The sequence below is a fragment of the Chenopodium quinoa genome, unplaced genomic scaffold (assembly GCF_001683475.1).
Source record: "Chenopodium quinoa cultivar QQ74 unplaced genomic scaffold, ASM168347v1, whole genome shotgun sequence".
Lineage (NCBI taxonomy): Eukaryota > Viridiplantae > Streptophyta > Magnoliopsida > Caryophyllales > Amaranthaceae > Chenopodium > Chenopodium quinoa.
In genome coordinates this window covers 3,498,869-3,516,527 of record NW_018745617.1, presented here as the reverse complement: position 1 = coordinate 3,516,527, position 17,659 = coordinate 3,498,869, and the positions used below count along the sequence as shown (strand labels likewise).

General features: G+C 40.5%; 2 protein-coding genes across 2 annotated transcripts; both read left to right on the top strand.

The window, feature by feature from the left end:
• The first annotated feature begins 1,566 nt into the window (after positions 1-1,566).
• On the top strand, positions 1,567-2,681 carry LOC110716752. The gene is made up of 2 exons (XM_021895386.1): positions 1,567-1,977; positions 2,058-2,681. Exons 1-2 carry the CDS (start codon positions 1,567-1,569, stop codon positions 2,679-2,681), a joined length of 1,035 nt encoding a protein of 344 aa, XP_021751078.1.
• Positions 2,682-4,917: 2,236 nt separating this feature from the next.
• On the top strand, positions 4,918-5,364 carry LOC110716750. Its single transcript, XM_021895385.1, has one exon. It carries the CDS (start codon positions 4,918-4,920, stop codon positions 5,362-5,364), a length of 447 nt encoding a protein of 148 aa, XP_021751077.1.
• Positions 5,365-17,659: the final 12,295 nt, after the last annotated feature.

The window sequence follows — 17,659 nt, the reverse complement described above, 5'->3', positions numbered from 1 at the left end:
GGGGATGTGATCAAGGAAGATGGAACAATGTGGAATGAGAAGCACCATCATGAAGGGAAGTGGTTAGCAACCATGGCTAGTTTTAAGAGGGACTTGCACTATGTGGAGCGCAAGTATGAACCTAGGAGGAAAAATGTGAAAATTCCCACGATCCCAAAAGATCGAACCTTTGGACCTAATGACCAAATGTACTTCTTAAATGCCCAAGTACCTTTTTCATACCCTAAGAAGCGACATGAGTATGTGGAATCTAGTGATGAGTCCATACCACCTCTTGGTAGGAGCAAACATTACCATTCTCTTAGCCAAACTCCAAGCTATGAATTTTCCAAACAACCTAGCTCAAAAGCCCATTTTCATGTTGCAAAAAGGCCCAGAACTCGTTTTCAAACTACAAAAGAAAGAGCCCAAAACCCCAAAGCTTCTTCAAGCCAACCTTTTGGGGATGTAAGTCCAACAAAAAGCCCAAGTTACACTCCTGCCCGCGGACAGAAATATAAGTAAATCTGGGTCAAGCTCATCAGGCCTTATTCCAAGCTATAGTGGTTATAACCCAACTCTCATGGCCGAACCAAGCAATAGAAGTGATGATCCGGATTATGATCCTATTGAAGATGGTTATGCCCATAGTGTTATTTGATTGTTTTTGAACTATGTTTTTGTTTCTTGTTTCAATAATTGTCCTAAGTGACAAAGTTGTATTTTCATTAATTATTAATGAAATAAAATGAATTATTTGAAATTTCTCTATGTTATTAAGTGAATTGAATGCTTGTACGAGTAGAACTTGTTTTGATTTCCAAGTATAATAATCATACCCAGGAATTATGTCTCCAAGAATGAGGGAACATTTAAGGAGTAAGCGCACTGGTTCCAAAGTTGGAAAGGTCCTTAAGCAGTTGACCCAAATTACTGAGAACATCATGAAGGTGGTGAACAGGGAACACCGAAATCCTGAGCTTGATGCCTATAGTGAAGTCTTTAAGAGGGTAGCTGCAGCTAAACCACCTGTTTACTTGGGAAAAGAGGACCCAACCAGCCTTGAAAACTGGATTAGGGAGTTAGACAAGCTGTTTGATGCTATCAATTGCCCAAGTGAGCTGAGGGTGAACAATGGGGTTTACTACTTGAGGGAGGAAGCTGACTTATGGTGGGCCCAAAGAAAGGATGAGTTGCTGAAAAGACCAAACTTTGGGTGGGATGAGTTTAAGGAAGCCTTGAGAGAGAAGTTTTACCCTTCCTACCTTATAAAGCAGAAGTGTATGGAGTTACCAACCTAAGAATAGGAAACATGTCAATCAGTGAATACTACAACAAGTTCATTGAGTTAATGAGATTTGCCCCGGAAGTAGTCCCTACCGAAACCATTAAGGCTCAAAGATTTGAGCAAGGCCTAACCTTGACCCTCCAAGGGAAGCTAGGAGGGAGTGACTTTTGAGACCCTAGATGAAGTCTATGGCCGTGCATCCCATCTGTACGGAATTAAGGGGAGGGAAATGGAGCAGGTGGGAGAGAAAAGGAAGAACCCAGACTCTTTTCACGAGGGTGAAAAGAGGCACAAGCCTAATGGAAATTACCAAGGGAATTCTGGAGATAGGAGGGACAACAAGGGGAAATTTGGGAAGGGGAAATGGGGGACAGTTGTCCAACCATAAAGGGAATGGGAACCAAAGGGGTGAGAAGCCCAAGAGGAAGTATTTCTGTAAGACGTGTGAGAAAGACCACCCAGGGAAGGACTGTGAGGGAAACCTGGTAACTTGTCGTTACTGTCAGAAGTTGGGACACCGTGAGTATGAGTGTTTCAAGAAGGAAGCTGATGTTAAGTCTGGGAAGGTGAAAGAGTCTAGTGCACCTAGTAAACCACCTCAGTCTAGTGGACCTACAACCAAGGCTGGAACCAGTAGCGGTGCGGGAGGTGCCCCAAAGGGTCGTGTGTTTGTGATGAATAGTCGGCAGGCTGAGTCTTCTAATGATGTGGTAATTGGTGTTTTCTTTATAATTTCTTCTCCTGTGAAAGTCTTTTTGATTCAGGGGCGTCACATTCTTTTATTTCTAAGGAAGTAGTTGGGAGTCTCGGGTTAGAGAGTCCTGAGTCAGTTTTTCTATATGTGTCTATTCCGTCTAGGGAAGTGAGGAGTTGTTCGAGATTGTTTTTTAGCGTGCCTATTTCCATCTCTGGGGTTGAGTTTTTGGCTGATTTAATTGAGTTTGACTTGAATGAATTTGATGTGATTCTGGGTATGGATTGGTTGGGAAAGTATGAAGCAAAAATTGATTGTGCGGCTGAAAAGGTCACCTTGACTAGCCTAAGTAAGACCAAAGTGGTGTGTAAAAAGGAAGGGAAAAGCTCAAGGTTAAGAATTGTGTCTGCAATGCAACTACAGAAGCTAGTTAAGAAGGGTTGTCCTTTGTTTTTGTGTAGTGTTCAAGAGGTTGAAAGTGAGGAAAAGAAAGGTGAAGAGGGTATTCATGTTGTAGAAGAGTTTCCTGATGTGTTTTCGGTAGAGATTCCTGGTATGCCACCAGTGAGGGATTTTGAGTTCACTATCGATCTAGTGCCTGGAACTGGACCTATTTCGAAGGCTCCATATAGGATGGCTTCAGCTGAGTTTAGGGAGTTGAAGACCCAGTTGGATGATTTATTGGAGAAAGGTTATATTAGGCCTAGTTCATCACCCTAGGGAGCTCCAGTATTGTTTGTGAAGAAGAAAGATGGAAGTATGAGGTTATGTATAGATTATCGAGAGATGAACAAGGTGACAGTGAAGAATAAGTATCCATTACCAAGGATCGATGATTTGTTTGACCAGTTGAAAGGAGCAGGGGTATTCTCAAAGATAGATTTGAGATCGGGTTATCACCAGTTGAGAAATGCGGAGCAAGATATTGCAAATAGTGCTTTCAAGACCCGTTATGGTCATTATGAGTTCACAGTTATGCCATTTGGTTTGACCAATGTACCTGCAGTGTTCATGGACTTGATGCATAGGATTTTCAGGCCATACTTGGACAAGTTTGTAGTGGTGTTTATTGATGATATTTTGATATATTCAAAGGATGAAGAAGAGCATAAGGAGCATTTGAGACAAGTGTTGTCATGTTTAAGAGAGCATCAGTTGTATGCCAAGTTGTCTAAGTGTGATTTTTGGTTGAAGAAAGTAGCATTTTTGGGCCATGTGATTTCCAAGGACGGAGTTTTAGTGGACCCAAGCGAGATTTGAGCTGTGAGTGATTGGCCAACCCCAAATAATGTGTCATATGTAAGGAGTTTCTGGGTTTAGCAGGCTATTACTGAAGGTTTGTGAAGGATTTTTCAAGGATCGCGAAGCCCATGACAAGTTTGATGAAAAAGGAGCATAAGTTCTCATGGACCCAAGAGTGTGAGGAGGCATTTAAGATCTTGAAAGAAAGGTTGACCACAGCACCTGTGCTAGCTTTACCGGATGGGAGTGATCTATATGACGTGTATAGTGATGCATCGACGTTGGGATTGGGATGTGTGTTGATGCAGAATCGAAGGGTGATTGCGTATGCCTCGAGGCAGTTGAAGGTTCACGAAGGGAATTACCCAACCCATGATTTGGATTTAGCTGCAATAGTGTTTGCCTTGAAGATTTGGAGACATTACTTGTATGGGGTGACTTGTAGGATTTTCACGGATCATAAGAGTTTGAAGTACATTTTCACCCGGACGCACTTAAATGGGAGACAGAGACGATGGTTGGAGTATATGAGTGATTATACATTGGATATTCAATATCGTGAAGGAAAGGCTAATGTGGTGGCAGATGCTTTGAGCAGAAAGTCAGAACATACGGTGAATGTGATGGTAGTCCCAGATCAGTTGTGTATGGAATTTCATAAGTTGAACTTGGAGGTGATGGAACATGGTGGAGGGGCAAGGATGTTGAATGCCTTGGTGGTTCAACCATCCATTTATGATGAGATAAGGGATAGCCAATTAGAAGATGAGAAGTTGAAAGCAATCAAGAAGAAGATTGATGAAGGGCAAGTGTTGGATTTCACCATTGGTGATGAGGGAAGTATTCGTTTTAAGGGAAGATGGTGTATACTGTAGAATCATGGTGATTTGAAGCAAATATTTATGGAAGAAGCCCATAATTTTCCCTATTCAATGCATCCTGGAGGAAATAAGTTGTATAAGGACATGAAGAAGACATTTTGGTGGCCCAATATGAAGAGAGAAGTGGCTAAATTTGTGGCTAAGTGTTTGACATGCCAGAAGGTGAAGATTGAGCATCTTAGACCTCAAGGAAAGGTCCAATCCTTGGAGGTGCCCAAGTGGAAATGGGATTCGATTTCTATGGATTTTGTGGGAGCCTTGCCAAAGACTAAGGCAGGGAATGACACTATTTGGGTAATAGTGGACAGGTTGACGAAGTTAGCAGTGTTCATACCCATGAGAAGTACTTGGACCATGGATCAGTTGGGAAGAGCATATGTGAAGTTTGTGGTGAAGTACCATGGGGTACCCACGGATATCATTTCGGATAGAGATTCAAGATTTTTGTCTAACTTTTGGCAAAGTTTGCAAAAGGCAATGGGAACTAAGTTGTTAATGAGCACATCATTTCACCCAGCGACAGATGGTCAAACGGAAAGAACGATTCAGACTTGGAGGACATGTTGAGATCTTCTGTGATAGAGTATCAAGGGTCTTGGGAAGACCACCTGAATTTGATAGAATTCTCTTACAACAACAGTTACCATGCAAGCATTGGAATGGCACCGTTTGAAGCATTGTATAGTCGGAAGCGTAGAAGCCCAGTGTTTTGGAATGATATAAGTGAGACTATGGTTCTTGGACCAGAGATGATTGAGGATATGGTGAAGTAGGTTAAGTTGATCCAAGAAAAGATTAAAGCGGCCCAAGATCGACAGAAGAGTTATGCTGATATGAAAAGGAGGGAAGAGGAGTACAAAGTAGGAGAAAAGGTTTTGTTGAAAATTTCACCCATGAAAGGGGTGATGAGGTTTGGAAAGAAGGGAAAGTTAAGCCCAAAGTACATAGCGCCATATGAGATCATTCAGAAAGTGGAAAAAGTGGCTTATAAGTTGAATTTGCCTAACGAGCTTGAAAGAGTTCACAATGTGTTCCATGTGAGCCAAATCCGAAAGTATATTCCTGATGTGACACATGTGTTACAACCAGAAACCATTGAGATGGATGAGAATTTGACTTATGAGAAAAGACCAGTAAAGATTCTTGACTCTAAGGTCAGGAGCACAAGGAACAAGGATGTGAGCATTGTGAAAGTATTGTGGTCAAATCAGAAAACTGAAGAGGCTACATGGGAAGCTGAGGCTGATATGAGGAAACGTTACCCAGAACTGTTTGACTAAGGTTAGTGGTCGAGTTACGGGGGCGTTACTCCTTTTAAGGGGGGTAGAGGGCGATAGAGTTTCGCGCGTCTACTTTTCGAGTCATTTTTGAGTGATTTCGAGTCTTATTTAAGTTTAGTTGGAGTCTTGAGTCAAGTTAGGATGTGCATGAACCAATAATTTCAAAATGATTTTCGTTTCTTTTGGCTAAGTTTCGAGTCGAAACTTATTTTAAGGGGGGTAGACTGTAATACCCCATATTTTCATACGTATTTTCCTAATTAATTATTATTTTCTAAAAAGGATATTTTAGTAATTCAACTTACTATTTAAATCTTGGAGCCAAAATGATTTTAGAATTTTGGCGCCAAAAGTATTTTGAAAACTAATCATTATTTTGGATAAGATTTATCATCCATTTATCCTATTTTAAAAACCGGATTATTTATATATTTCGGATATTTTAATTAAGGCAAAAGCTATATGTTATTATTATTTTAATAGGTCCGAAAATCCCAATTAATTAGCTAATAATTTTGGATTTTTTATGTGAAAATATGATTTTTATTTAGTTAAATTATTTGGTGAATATTTGGTATTTTATTATTTAATTATTTATTACAATAAATATTATTTACACAATTATTTTTAATTCCTTAAAACTAGCAAAATATATTACTAAATACTAAATAGGAGGGCCGAAAATATGAGCTTAGGAAAGCTCAAAAATTTCGGCCATCCCATGAAGATTTTGGGAAAATATTTTGGTAATTTGTATTTTTAATTATCTTCTTTAAATCTCCTATTTTCCATAATTCTAATTCTCCATCTTTTTGATATCCAATCATTATATTTTCTTGCCATTCATTCTTCTTAATTATTCCCCAAGTAATTCCAATTTCCTTAATATTTTTCATGACATACATACCTTCCATATTCAATTATACACAATCCCTTCAAATATCAAAACTTTCCTTAAATCTTTGCTCACTTCTCCAAGTAATCTCTTAAACCCTAATTACCATAATTCTTCCTACATTTTCCTACCATAATTCATGCTCATACTAGCCTATAAATACCCCTTCATACCTCTCACATTCTTCACACCAATTCTCTTCTTTTCTTCTCCTCAATTTTACACAAATCATCACGTTCATCTTTGAAGGCAATTTTCGGGCACTTCTGGTCCATTTTTTGGGTATTAATGTCTCACATAAAGTTGTTGCTCTCACAAAATCCTTGAGGTTAGGCTCAAGAATTACCCAATTCGGAGCTATATCAAAGGCGTTATATCCTCTAAAAGTTCTGCCTATTATTTCCTGTGCAAATCCAATTCTTTTCTTCTCCTTTTCTCTTATTCAATTATTATTATTATTATGAGAGATTAATATAAAATTATTATGAGTAGTTTAATTATATAAAATCAGATTTTAATAATGTTCATGTTGAATTAATTTAAGAGGTTCATGTACATATAGTTGGGAGGGTTTAATTTAATTATTTGTGATTATTTGTTAACCTTATATTGATTAAGGTTATATTTATTTGTAGGGTGTTTTTTATCAAGCTACTTGAGATTTCTTTTGAAGTGTTGTTGGCTAAGCGAAGATCAAGGTACGTTAGGTGGCTAGATACCTTGAAAGTGATCGATTTGAATAACATGTTTGAACGATTTATGTTGCTTGAATTATGGTTTATGAATTAAAAGTATGTTTAAAGGATTGGTTTTAATAATTAAATTGTAGTATTGATTTTTATAACATGTTTTGATTAATTAATTTATTATTCATGTTTAAAAAGGATTGATTTTGAAAGCAAGTTGGATTTATGGAAAAGGAGTTTGAATTGTTTTCATTAAAGGTTGTATTGTTGGATTTAAAAGAGGATTTATTGAATCATTGATTTATTATTATGCTTTATAAGCATGTTAGTAATCCCACTATGCGGATTTGGTTTATTGATAAGGCCTTGGACTTTGTATGACCGGGTCTTTCCTCAAGAATAGCCTTGTAACATAAGGAGACTAGCTTGGGGGGTGTGCACACTTAGGAGAGGAATTGGTTTTACTGGTTTTATTGGTTTATAATGAGGAATTAGTTTTTAATATGAGGAAATGGTTTTAAATAATTGGCATTGGTTTTATTGGTTATTGGAATATTGAGAATTGGTTTTAAACCATGAGTTTGGAATTATTGGAAACTGGTTTTAAAGCATGTTTGCGAATAAATAGAGTTTAATTATCTTGCACTTATCGTACTTAGCATATTGTGCTAACTCGTTCTTCTTTTTTTTTTTGGTTCGCCCTGTTTACCGTAATGGAAAGCAGTGTTATTTCAGGTGAAGTCAATAAATGATGCATTGGAGTCCCGGGATTGGTTTTCACTAAATTAGGATTTTGGTCTTGTATCTATTTTGAGTACTCATAACATTGGTTACTATTATGGTTAATATTAATAAATAAGAGTATTTGAGTTTCCGCTGCAAAGTATTGTTATTTTTATTAAGTTGAGTAGCCTTGCGTAATCACGCGGCGGTAATACGCCTAAGTCTATCTCTACGGTATAATTATACGGATAATACTAGTATTTCCATAGAGGGAGATTTGGGGTGTTACATATACAATCAGTTGTTTACCCTTCCTAACTCTTTCAAGTTACCCCTCAAGATTAGCTTTATCCATTTTTAATTCTTCTAAATCAGATTTTAACTTTTCAAAGTTTGGATACTGATCACGAAGAAGAACTTCAGAGTTAGGAATTGCTTCACCAATTTTTAACAAAGATATTCAAAAGAGTGTTATCATGCTTTAGTCTTTCAAGATTTTCTTTCAAATTTGTATTGTCATCAAAAAGACTAAAGAACCTATTTTGAATATCAAATTTCATATTGTTCATCCATTCATTGTGTCTATGCTAGTAAGAAGGTTTAAAAAGATGATGAACAACAGGAAGTTTGATAGGAACGAGAAGGTTGCAAGTTCTAAAGGCACTACCTGTTTCAAGTGTGGCTCAAATGATCACTTTATAAGAGAATGTGCACTAAAGGAGAATGACAAAGGGAAGTTTAAAGGAAAAAATCAAGCCAAGGAGTCAAAAGTCTATAAGCCTTACTTCACAAAAGAAAACGTGAAGAAGGCTATGATGGCGGCATGGGGAGACTCAGATTCAGAAGAAGAAGAAGATCAACCATTAGAAGAAATGGCCCATCTATGTCTTATAGCTAAGACTGATGTAAAATCCAAATTACAAGAATATGAGGATGAGGTATGGTACTCTTCTAATGAATTAAGACATTTCTCTAAAGAAAATTTGATACATATTGTGTTAGATATTCAGGAAGATTTAAAGGAACTCCACAGAGCTAAAGCACAAAGTGACGAGGCACTTGACACTTACAAAGAATGGAGGTAGTCATTGTCTTTATCATCAAATAATGACTTGAAAATTCCACCCTTACGAATAACCTCATTATCAACAAAGGAATTTTCAACCACCGTTTCTACAACTAATGATTTTTCAATCACCGATTCGTCAACCAATGATTTTTCAACCACAAATTCTATAACCGATGGTTCTTCATCCTCAATAACATTCATATTATTATAGTGTTCATAGACTTTTTGATCAAGAGCCTTCCAATAACTTTCATTAGCAACTAATCGTTTCTGAATATGATCATATGTATATGGAAAGACTCTAAAATCATCCGGAGCACGCACAAAAAACTCACTATAAGGGCATTCAGGATTTTCATGACAAAGACGTTGACAACTACAGTAGTTAGGTGCTGCATAAAAATTATATAATTCTTGTAGTGACATAAGCATGGATATTTTCAACTCATAAAAAAAATAAAATTAAAAATTAAAAAATAAATAATAATAAAAAAATAAATTAAAAATAATCTAGACTCTAATAATAATTAGAAATAAAAATAAAACCGTTTCCCCGGCAACGGCGCCAAATTTTGACAGGGTAAAGTCGTATCCCCTAATAAAAAATAATTACCTAAATTCTCTAACTAAAGTAGATAGGGAAGTAGGGTCGAACTCCACAGGGAAACAGATCTTTTTACTCCTAATTAATTATTATACTCTAAATTATCTAAGTAACCAATATTTTTATGAATAAAATCTAAACTACGGAGAATAAAGTCGAAAGGAATAAAGTGGGGAGAAAATCAAATATTAAAAGCCTAGGGCATAGGTTCACTAATAAACAATATTACAGGGAAAATCATAATAAGCAATCATCAAGCATTGGTTAATCAGATTATAAAGGGCTTTCGCTACGTATTATAATCACAGAGTTAATTTACCAGTATTAAATCTCATCTGTCGAATCTCGACTTAACCATTTATAAATTAATCCGCCTATTGAAACTAAGCCTAAATATCAATTCTCATCTGTCGAATCTCGAATTAATATTGCTAGACTGATACAATTAAATCTGGCCAAACCTAATTGCATAGCATTAAAACAATCAATAGGAAATCAACCAAGCATTGATAATTAACAATCACAAAATTACCCCTTCATATCATTTATTAGATCACATAAACCCTAGAAATAAAACTACTCACACATAATTAAATCTAAACTAATCAAAGCTATTAAAGGAGATATGATGAAAGAAAGAAAATAAATAACTGAGATTAAACCAAGAGTTGTAGAGAGAGAAAACAAGAGAGAAAATAATACTAAGAGTTTAATTAAGGGAGAGAGAAAAAAATTAGAGAGAGAAAAGAGAAAAGAAAACTAAACTAAAACTAAAACTAATGAAAAGTTAAACTAATTAATCTCCAGCTACCTATACTACGAACTACTACTCCTATTTATAATAAAAAGCCCACAAATCCCACTAACTATAAAACACTCCATCAAAGCCGATATAAGCAAATCAGGAGCCCACAAATTAACTTTCGCCCAGCTGACTTTCTTTTGGGGACTGGGCTTCGTGCTTCGATTTGCTTTTGGCCCAAGATCCTTAACTTGCTTGCTCATTACTTGATCCGAAATATTAATTTGGATCTCTTTACAAGTTGAGCCCTTATTCACCGAACCAAATTCCTTTAACTCGGCCTTGAGCTTTAAATATACGGTCACAAAATACATCCGACTCCAATATCTTTGTAGTGGATCAATAAGCTCAGGAATTGTCATAAATCTGTAAATTCCTACAAAATAATACCAACTCTACAAAAACACTAGAAAACATATATTAGTAATAAAAATAGCTCCGTAGAGCTCATATAAGCACAAATATGACCGTGGGACAGGGAATAAATATATATATATATATATAATAGACTTATCAAGAACTTTCCTTTAAGTACATCTCCAAATTCGACAGTGTTTGTGCCTCTGCATGACATGATGGCCAGAACAAAGCAGACAACAAGGAGATATACGACGGATGGTTCTTGGTACCATTCGGACAGTGAGACCGTCTTCTCTGACGGCTCCATTAGGGCGCCTGTCTCTGAAATAAGTAGGGAACCCCCTAGCACTGTCAGCACTCCCAATGACTCATTCTTGGAGGAGTGCGACGAAGAATATGAGAACCCCGAGCCGAGTGGATCGGTGCCGGATGACGAGAAGGGGGAGGACACTGCTGGTTCAAGCCAGCGGGCCCCCATCTCTGAAGAAAGCTCTGATGATGACTTTGCGTCTTAATCTTCCAACTTCGTCCCCCTTGACTCGGAGGAGGCGCGGTCAAATCTCCAAACAGCCAGAGAATCCCTCTCCGTTGAGAAGGGAAAGGGTTGGGAGGAGTCGTCTGCATCCAGGCGGCATGAACGTGGGCCTTACTATCTGCACGTCCCAGAAGCCAGACTAAAGATCATGAAGGATGATCTTCCCAAATTTCTTTCTACCCATGTCATGGGACATGGGTTTCTTCTATCCGTGCTGGATGCTATAAACACAGTCACCTGTTCTGAGATGGCCTGTTATGGTGACCAGTGCTTTAGCTTCTATGAGGCAGCCATCCAGGTAGGACTTCGCTTCCCTCTCCATCCAGCTGTGGAGAGGATTTTGGACGGATACCAGTTGGGCATCTGGCAACTAGCCCCCAACTCTTGGGTCAACATTTTGGGCTACGTTGCCGATTGTGAGATGCTGGAGGTGGAGCCCAGCTTTGAGGCGTTTGCTCATATGCACTATTTGAGCAGGACCCCCAATCCAAACGGGATCGGCTGGTTTACTTTGACCAGCCACACCCGTTACATGATGACGCTTGGGAAAGAGAACAAATGGAAGGACTGGAGAACTAAATTTTACATAGTCTCTTCCCCGGACTTCCAAAGAAACAAGAGGTACAACCGCTGGATCCAGTATCCACTCCTCTTGACTAGGAAGAAAGCCCTTCCGCTTGTTCCCAGGCGGGCACAAGAGGAGATTTTTAACCGAGGCCTTTTAAATGTGGCCATCTGGACAAACAACGAGACGTGGGTCAAGGAAGTCACCCCCCAAAGCTATATTCCCCAGATTCGAGTGGCTCTCGGACGGGACATACTTGGCCGCCTGTGGCCTTAGTACTGAGATGCCGAGAGGTAGCTGGCCGCATGATTTTATTAGCTTGTTTTCCTCTTTGTTTATTTATTTCATTGCTAACTCTTTTTGTTGCTTGTTGCAGACAAAGCAATTTCCAAGCTTCCCAGTCACAAGAAGTCGGCTATCTCTGCTACTTTCTACCGCTCGAACCTCAAACAAGGGATGAGCAGCCGCCAGGCGACACTTTTAAGGTAACGAACTGTTCAGCTCTTGCAAAATTTCTTCAATGAAATACTTAGTATATTTTGTCTTAAGGACTCATACTTAGAATTATTTTCAGATTGGCTCATCAAATCCTGCCCCCTCTTCTCAACCGGACGCCAAACTGCGCAAGCAGTCGGCTGGCGACGTTTCTTAGAATCGCAAGAAACGCATTGCCACTAAGCCGAAAAAAGGGACGGGAACCTCTTCCCCTACTCAGACTCCAATAAAGACGGACGCTCAACAACGAGTGTCGAAGAGTGGCAGCGAAGCAGCAGGGGGAGAAGGAGGTAACTCATGTGACCATTCGACCATGCGCTTCATGAAGTGTAACCTTGCTCAAAATCTTAACTTAGCAATTTTTGTATTGATAGATGCCCTAGTGAGGCCAACTGTCCTCTAGATGGCCAGGTGGATGCTCAGGACTCTTGATCCTGAGGACAAGGCTGCCGTCAAAGGGGTCGGCACCCTAGACCTTGATGGCATTCTGGCGCTTCTTTGCGAAGTAAAACTTCTTTTTTATAACTTGGTTAATATTTTTTGTCGAATGGTTTCTGATGAATTTCCTGTTTTGGACGACTGCAGGCTATGTTGCGCGTGAGCGATGTCAGAGGGCCACTCAATGAGAAGACCAGGGAGGTAAAGGCAGCAAATGCTCAGGCCGCCTCTACTCTGGACAAAGCTCAGTTTGAGATTGCTCAAATGAGATTCTGACACTTGATATGTTGTATTCCCAAGCGTCTGCAAATCTGCAAGTCCAACAGAACTTGGACGCGGCAAAGCAGCGAGTGATGGAGCTCCAGGACAAAGTTAAGGGCCTTGAAGAGAAGCTGGAGACTCTCAAGGAGAAGGAATCCAAGGCGTCCAACCTAGGGGAGACGGTCAAGAGACTCCGAGGGCGGCTGAGCAACCAGGAGACCCAACTCCGAACCAAGTATAGGTCCTTGATGGAGAAGGAGAAACAAGCCTTGGTCAAAAAAATGATGGACGATAATGAAGTCATCATGCGTACGGCCTGGGCAGCTGTTCAGCCGTCTTCCGATTATTAAACTTGGAAGGTCCAGTTTGATAAGGCAAATGATGAGTTCAATGCCCGACTCCTTAGGAAAGCTCAGGAGGCGGCCGAGAAAGAGGCGGCAGCTCAGAAGCTCGTCTGACGGCTCGTCTTCCGGGGACGAGGAGGATGATCAGGAGGGAGATGAAGAACAAAAGGAGCATGCGCAGGAGGACAAGGTGGATGCTAATGCTGAGAAGCTCCCTAATCTTTAAGCTTTATGTTATTTCTTTCTGCGGCCAAATGGCCAGTTACTCTGCTATTCCGGCCTCCGCGCCGAGTAATTAGTGTATCTTTTACCGACCAGGGGGTCGGGTGATTTGACAATTCCTGGCTTTGCCATTTAAAACTCTTTCAGTCGTCAATTTTGACGGCTGTATTTTTATGAAGCATCCGATTGTTTGACCGGTTTTGTTTATATTGGTGTTTATGCTTTAAAACATCCCAAAGCTTCCAATTTTTTATGCATAGAATTTTGGCTAAGTATATTAACCCGTATAGTATGCGAATGTCGCTTGGTTTCGGTTGAGTGGATTGATTGACTTAGAAATTTTTATACTTTGAAGAGTATAAATGGTTTCTGAGTCAATCAATTACTATGGTGATTGCCCCAAACCAAGCGGCATGCGGCTATGCAGAGCTAAAGGTTTTATAAATGCATCCGGCCAAAGGCCTCGCGTAATATGGTAAAATTGCTAGGTCTTTTAACTTAACATTTTAATTAAGAACAAATTGGTCTGCCTGCCTTGCCCCTTAGCAAAAACAGGCAGTCTGATAGCCTCTAATCCTCAAACAGTAGCCGCCATCCGTCTGTACTAGAACAGGCGGACAACTTGGTGCTTTTTAGATTTCAAGTTAGATTAAATCAAACGACTGCGAGCGCTGCCTTAGCGCATTCGGTAGGGCCGTTTGTTGTTTTCGTAGAGAAATGTGTCACCCAAATGGGAGATGCTTCTCCTCGACGAATTCGCCCGAATGGACGTCGTCGGTTGCATGACTCATGTTGGAGCAGACAGCCATACTCATGTTAGAGCAGACGGTAGTTTTAAATAATATTCATCCGGTCATTGGCCTTGATTAAATAATTGAATAGCCACTAAGTCATTGACTTAGCTTGAAATAAAAGATAACTAAATTATTAACTTAGTTTTTCATCCGGCCATTGGCCTCTTCATCACTTGGACATTAGCTACTAAGTTATTAACTTAGCTTAAGCATAAGTTTAAGGCCGACTACTTTGGTGCACTCGGGTTATCTTTTGGGCGTCTTCTGTTGGGGCAGACGATCCCAAAATTATATTTAAATTAACAATGTGCGTAGCCGTCTGTCCATTGGGCAGACGGTAGCTCACACAGTCTCGGAGTTTGTCGTTTGCACATTGTGCAGTTGGTACCATAATAGGTAAGTAGGATCCGCCAGCACATAGTGCAGGCGGCATCCTTCATTGTTATAAGCCGGTCCTTCTGCACTGTGTGCAGCCGGTGCTCAAATAAAGAAAAGAAAATAAAGACAAGTATGAAGATGAAGGCAAAATTTCATTAACAAGTCAAAAACTTTACAAAATTTCAAAAGTAATACTTCTTCAGATTATCTACATTCCAGGTTCTGGGCAGCCTCCTACCGTCTGGTGTTTTCAGGTGGTAGCTGTCGCCTCTTACTTCTTCATAGATTCGGTAGGGGTCTTCCCAATTTGGGGTTAACTTTCCTTGTTCATTCGCCCTACCGACTATCTCCATTTTCCGTAACACAAAGTCCCAAACTTTTAAAGGGCACTTGTGTACTCTTTTGTTGTACGCTCGATTCGTTCTCAGATGGTATATTTCATGGCGCAAGGCAGCATTGCCCCTACGCTCTGGGAGTAAATCTAATGTCAGGCGCATGGCCTCCTAGTTCGCCTCTTCATCATATAGCATAATCTGAAGAGTCAGCTCATAGTGTTCAATATGCAAGACAGCTTCTACCCCGTACACCATGAGGAATGGGGTCTCTTCAGTCGATCCTTTTGCGGTTGTTCTGATGGCCCACATGACGTGTGGCAATTCATTCGCCCATAGGCCGCCAGCACTCTCAATTTTCTTTTTAATGTCGTCTAAGATTAATTTGTTGAAGGCTTCAACTTGGCCGTTTGCTTGGGGTCGGCCGACTGATGCAAAGTAATTGGAGATCCCCTGATCTCCTAACCAAGACTTCAAGTGAGGGGTCTCAAACTGAGGACCATTGTCAAAAACCATATACATAGGCACCCCAAAACGAATGATGATATTCTTCCAGATGAAGGAAATCACATCCCTTGTCTTGATGTTTTTTACCGCCTCTACCTCTACCCATTTGGTAAAGTAATCCACGGCCACTAAGATGCAGCGCCTGCCGCCTGGTGCAGTCGTATATGGACTCAAGATGTCTATGCCCCATTTAACAAACAGCACAAGACTGTGGATGGCCGTCAGGTCAGTGGCCGGATGATGGATCAACTTGCCAAACTTTTGACACTTGTCACATTTTTAAACCATCTCCATAGCATCCGACTCTAGGATCGGCCAGAAGTAATGCCGCCTGGCCCTGACAGCTAAGGACCTGCCGCCTACATGAGAGGCGCAGTATCTAGCATGCAATTCTTCGAGGATTTCTTGCCCCTTTCTAAGGTCCCACACTTCAAAAGAGGATTCATGAAACCTGCTTTGAAGAGCTCTCCTTTCCTTATCTCAAAGTTTGCAGCTCGTTTTTTCAGCAAGGCCGCCTCCTGGGGTGAATTTGGGAGGGTGTCGTTTGTCAAATATGCCCGGATGTTATCCATCCAGGTGGTGCTTCGGTCAAGTACTCCAATGGGGTCTTCATCAGATATACTTCTCTTTTCCATGACTTCCCAGAAGACTAACCAAGGCGTTTCACAAGAGGCGGATGAGGCCAGTTTGGACAGAGCATCCGCTTGATTATTCTTTGATCTGGGCACTTGGCTTAACTTAAAGTCTTCCAGTGTCCCAGCTTCAGCCTTGACCGCCTGCAAGTATTTGATCATAACCGGATGGGTGGCTTCATAGGCACCATTGTATTGGCTTACGACCAATTAAGAGACAGAGCAAGCATCAATTCTTGTTGCCCTTGCCGCCTTGCACATCCGAATGTCGTCTAACAGGGCTTCATACTCGGCCTCATTATTTGAGGCCTGGAACTTGAACCGTAGTGCATATTCATATAGGACCCCTTCAGGAGACTGACAAATTACGCCTGCACCACAGCCGTTCATCGTGGAGCTTCCGTCCACACACACTTTCCAAACTGATTGATATGATCCGGCTCAGCCAGCCTTGTCATTTCAGCAATAAAGTCGGCAAATGCTTGCCCCTTTATTGCCTTCCTTGGTTCGAAAGTGATCTCCAGTCCTTTTAGTTCAATAGCCCATTTGAGCATTCGACCAGAAGACTCCAGTGTTGTCATTGGCCGCTTGATCGGTTGGTCAGTGTAGACCGTAACCGGATGTGCCAAGAAAAGGGCGAGACCAAATTTTTCAACCATGGGGTACCGAAGCTTTGCGTTTCTAAGAACGTGGCTAATGAAGTAGACTTGGAGATGGATGCCGTCTCTTTCAGCTAAAACTACAGCACTGAGGGCATAATCTGAAACTGCCAAATACATATAGAGCACTTCTTAGGGCAAGGGACTGACCAACCTTGGCAAAGAGTGCAGATGCGTTTTCAGCTTTTGGAAGGCGGCTTCAGCATTCTCCCCCTATTCAAATCTAGTCTTCTTCCTGATCGCTTGGAAGAAATAGAGGCACTTGTCACCTGACTGACTAAGAAATCTTCCCAGGGCTGCCAGACAACCAGTTCATTTTTGAACTTCTTTTACAGAATGGTTGCGACTATATGTCGATTACCGCCTGTATTTTTTCAGGGTTGGCCTCTATCCCCCTTTGATCAATCAAGAATCCGAGAAAATTCCCAGACTCAACACCAAAGACACACTTTTTTGGATTAAGCATGACCTTGTGCCGCATGAGTGTGGTGAATGTTTCTCGGAGGTCAGACAGGTGATCCTCCTGCTGTTTGGATTTGACTATCATAACATCAATGTATGCCTCTACATTCGTCCCAATTTGATTAATGAAGACTGTATTGATCATTCGTTGGACGGTAGCAGGCACATTCTTCAAACCAAACGGCATCACATTGTAACAGAATAACCCTTGATCAGTGGCGAATGCCGTCTTTTCTTAATCCTTCTTCCACATAGGAATCTGATGAAAGCCTGAATAGGCGTCCATAAAAGCCATCAGGGCATGCCCGACTGTAGAGTCAACCAGACTGTCGATCTTTGAAAGTGGATAACTATCCGTCGGACATGCTCTGTTCAAGTCAGTGTAATCTACATACATGCACCAGGTATCATTCGGCTTCTTTACAAGCACAACATTCGCAGCCTAGTTAGGGAAGCTACATGGCCGAATGAACCCTGCGTCTAACAGCTTTTTAACTTTGGCAGCTGCCGCCTGAATTCTTTCCTCGCCATG

Bases quoted from the DNA above. Each gene is read 5' to 3' on its own strand.
- LOC110716752 (XM_021895386.1), top strand. From the start codon at position 1,567: ATGGAAATTACCAAGGGAATTCTGGAGATAGGAGGGACAACAAGGGGA. The intron at 1,978-2,057 runs GTAATTGGTGTT...TTTATTTCTAAG, and splicing joins CTGAGTCTTCTAATGATGTG to GAAGTAGTTGGGAGTCTCGG.
- LOC110716750 (XM_021895385.1), top strand. From the start codon at position 4,918: ATGAAAAGGAGGGAAGAGGAGTACAAAGTAGGAGAAAAGGTTTTGTTG.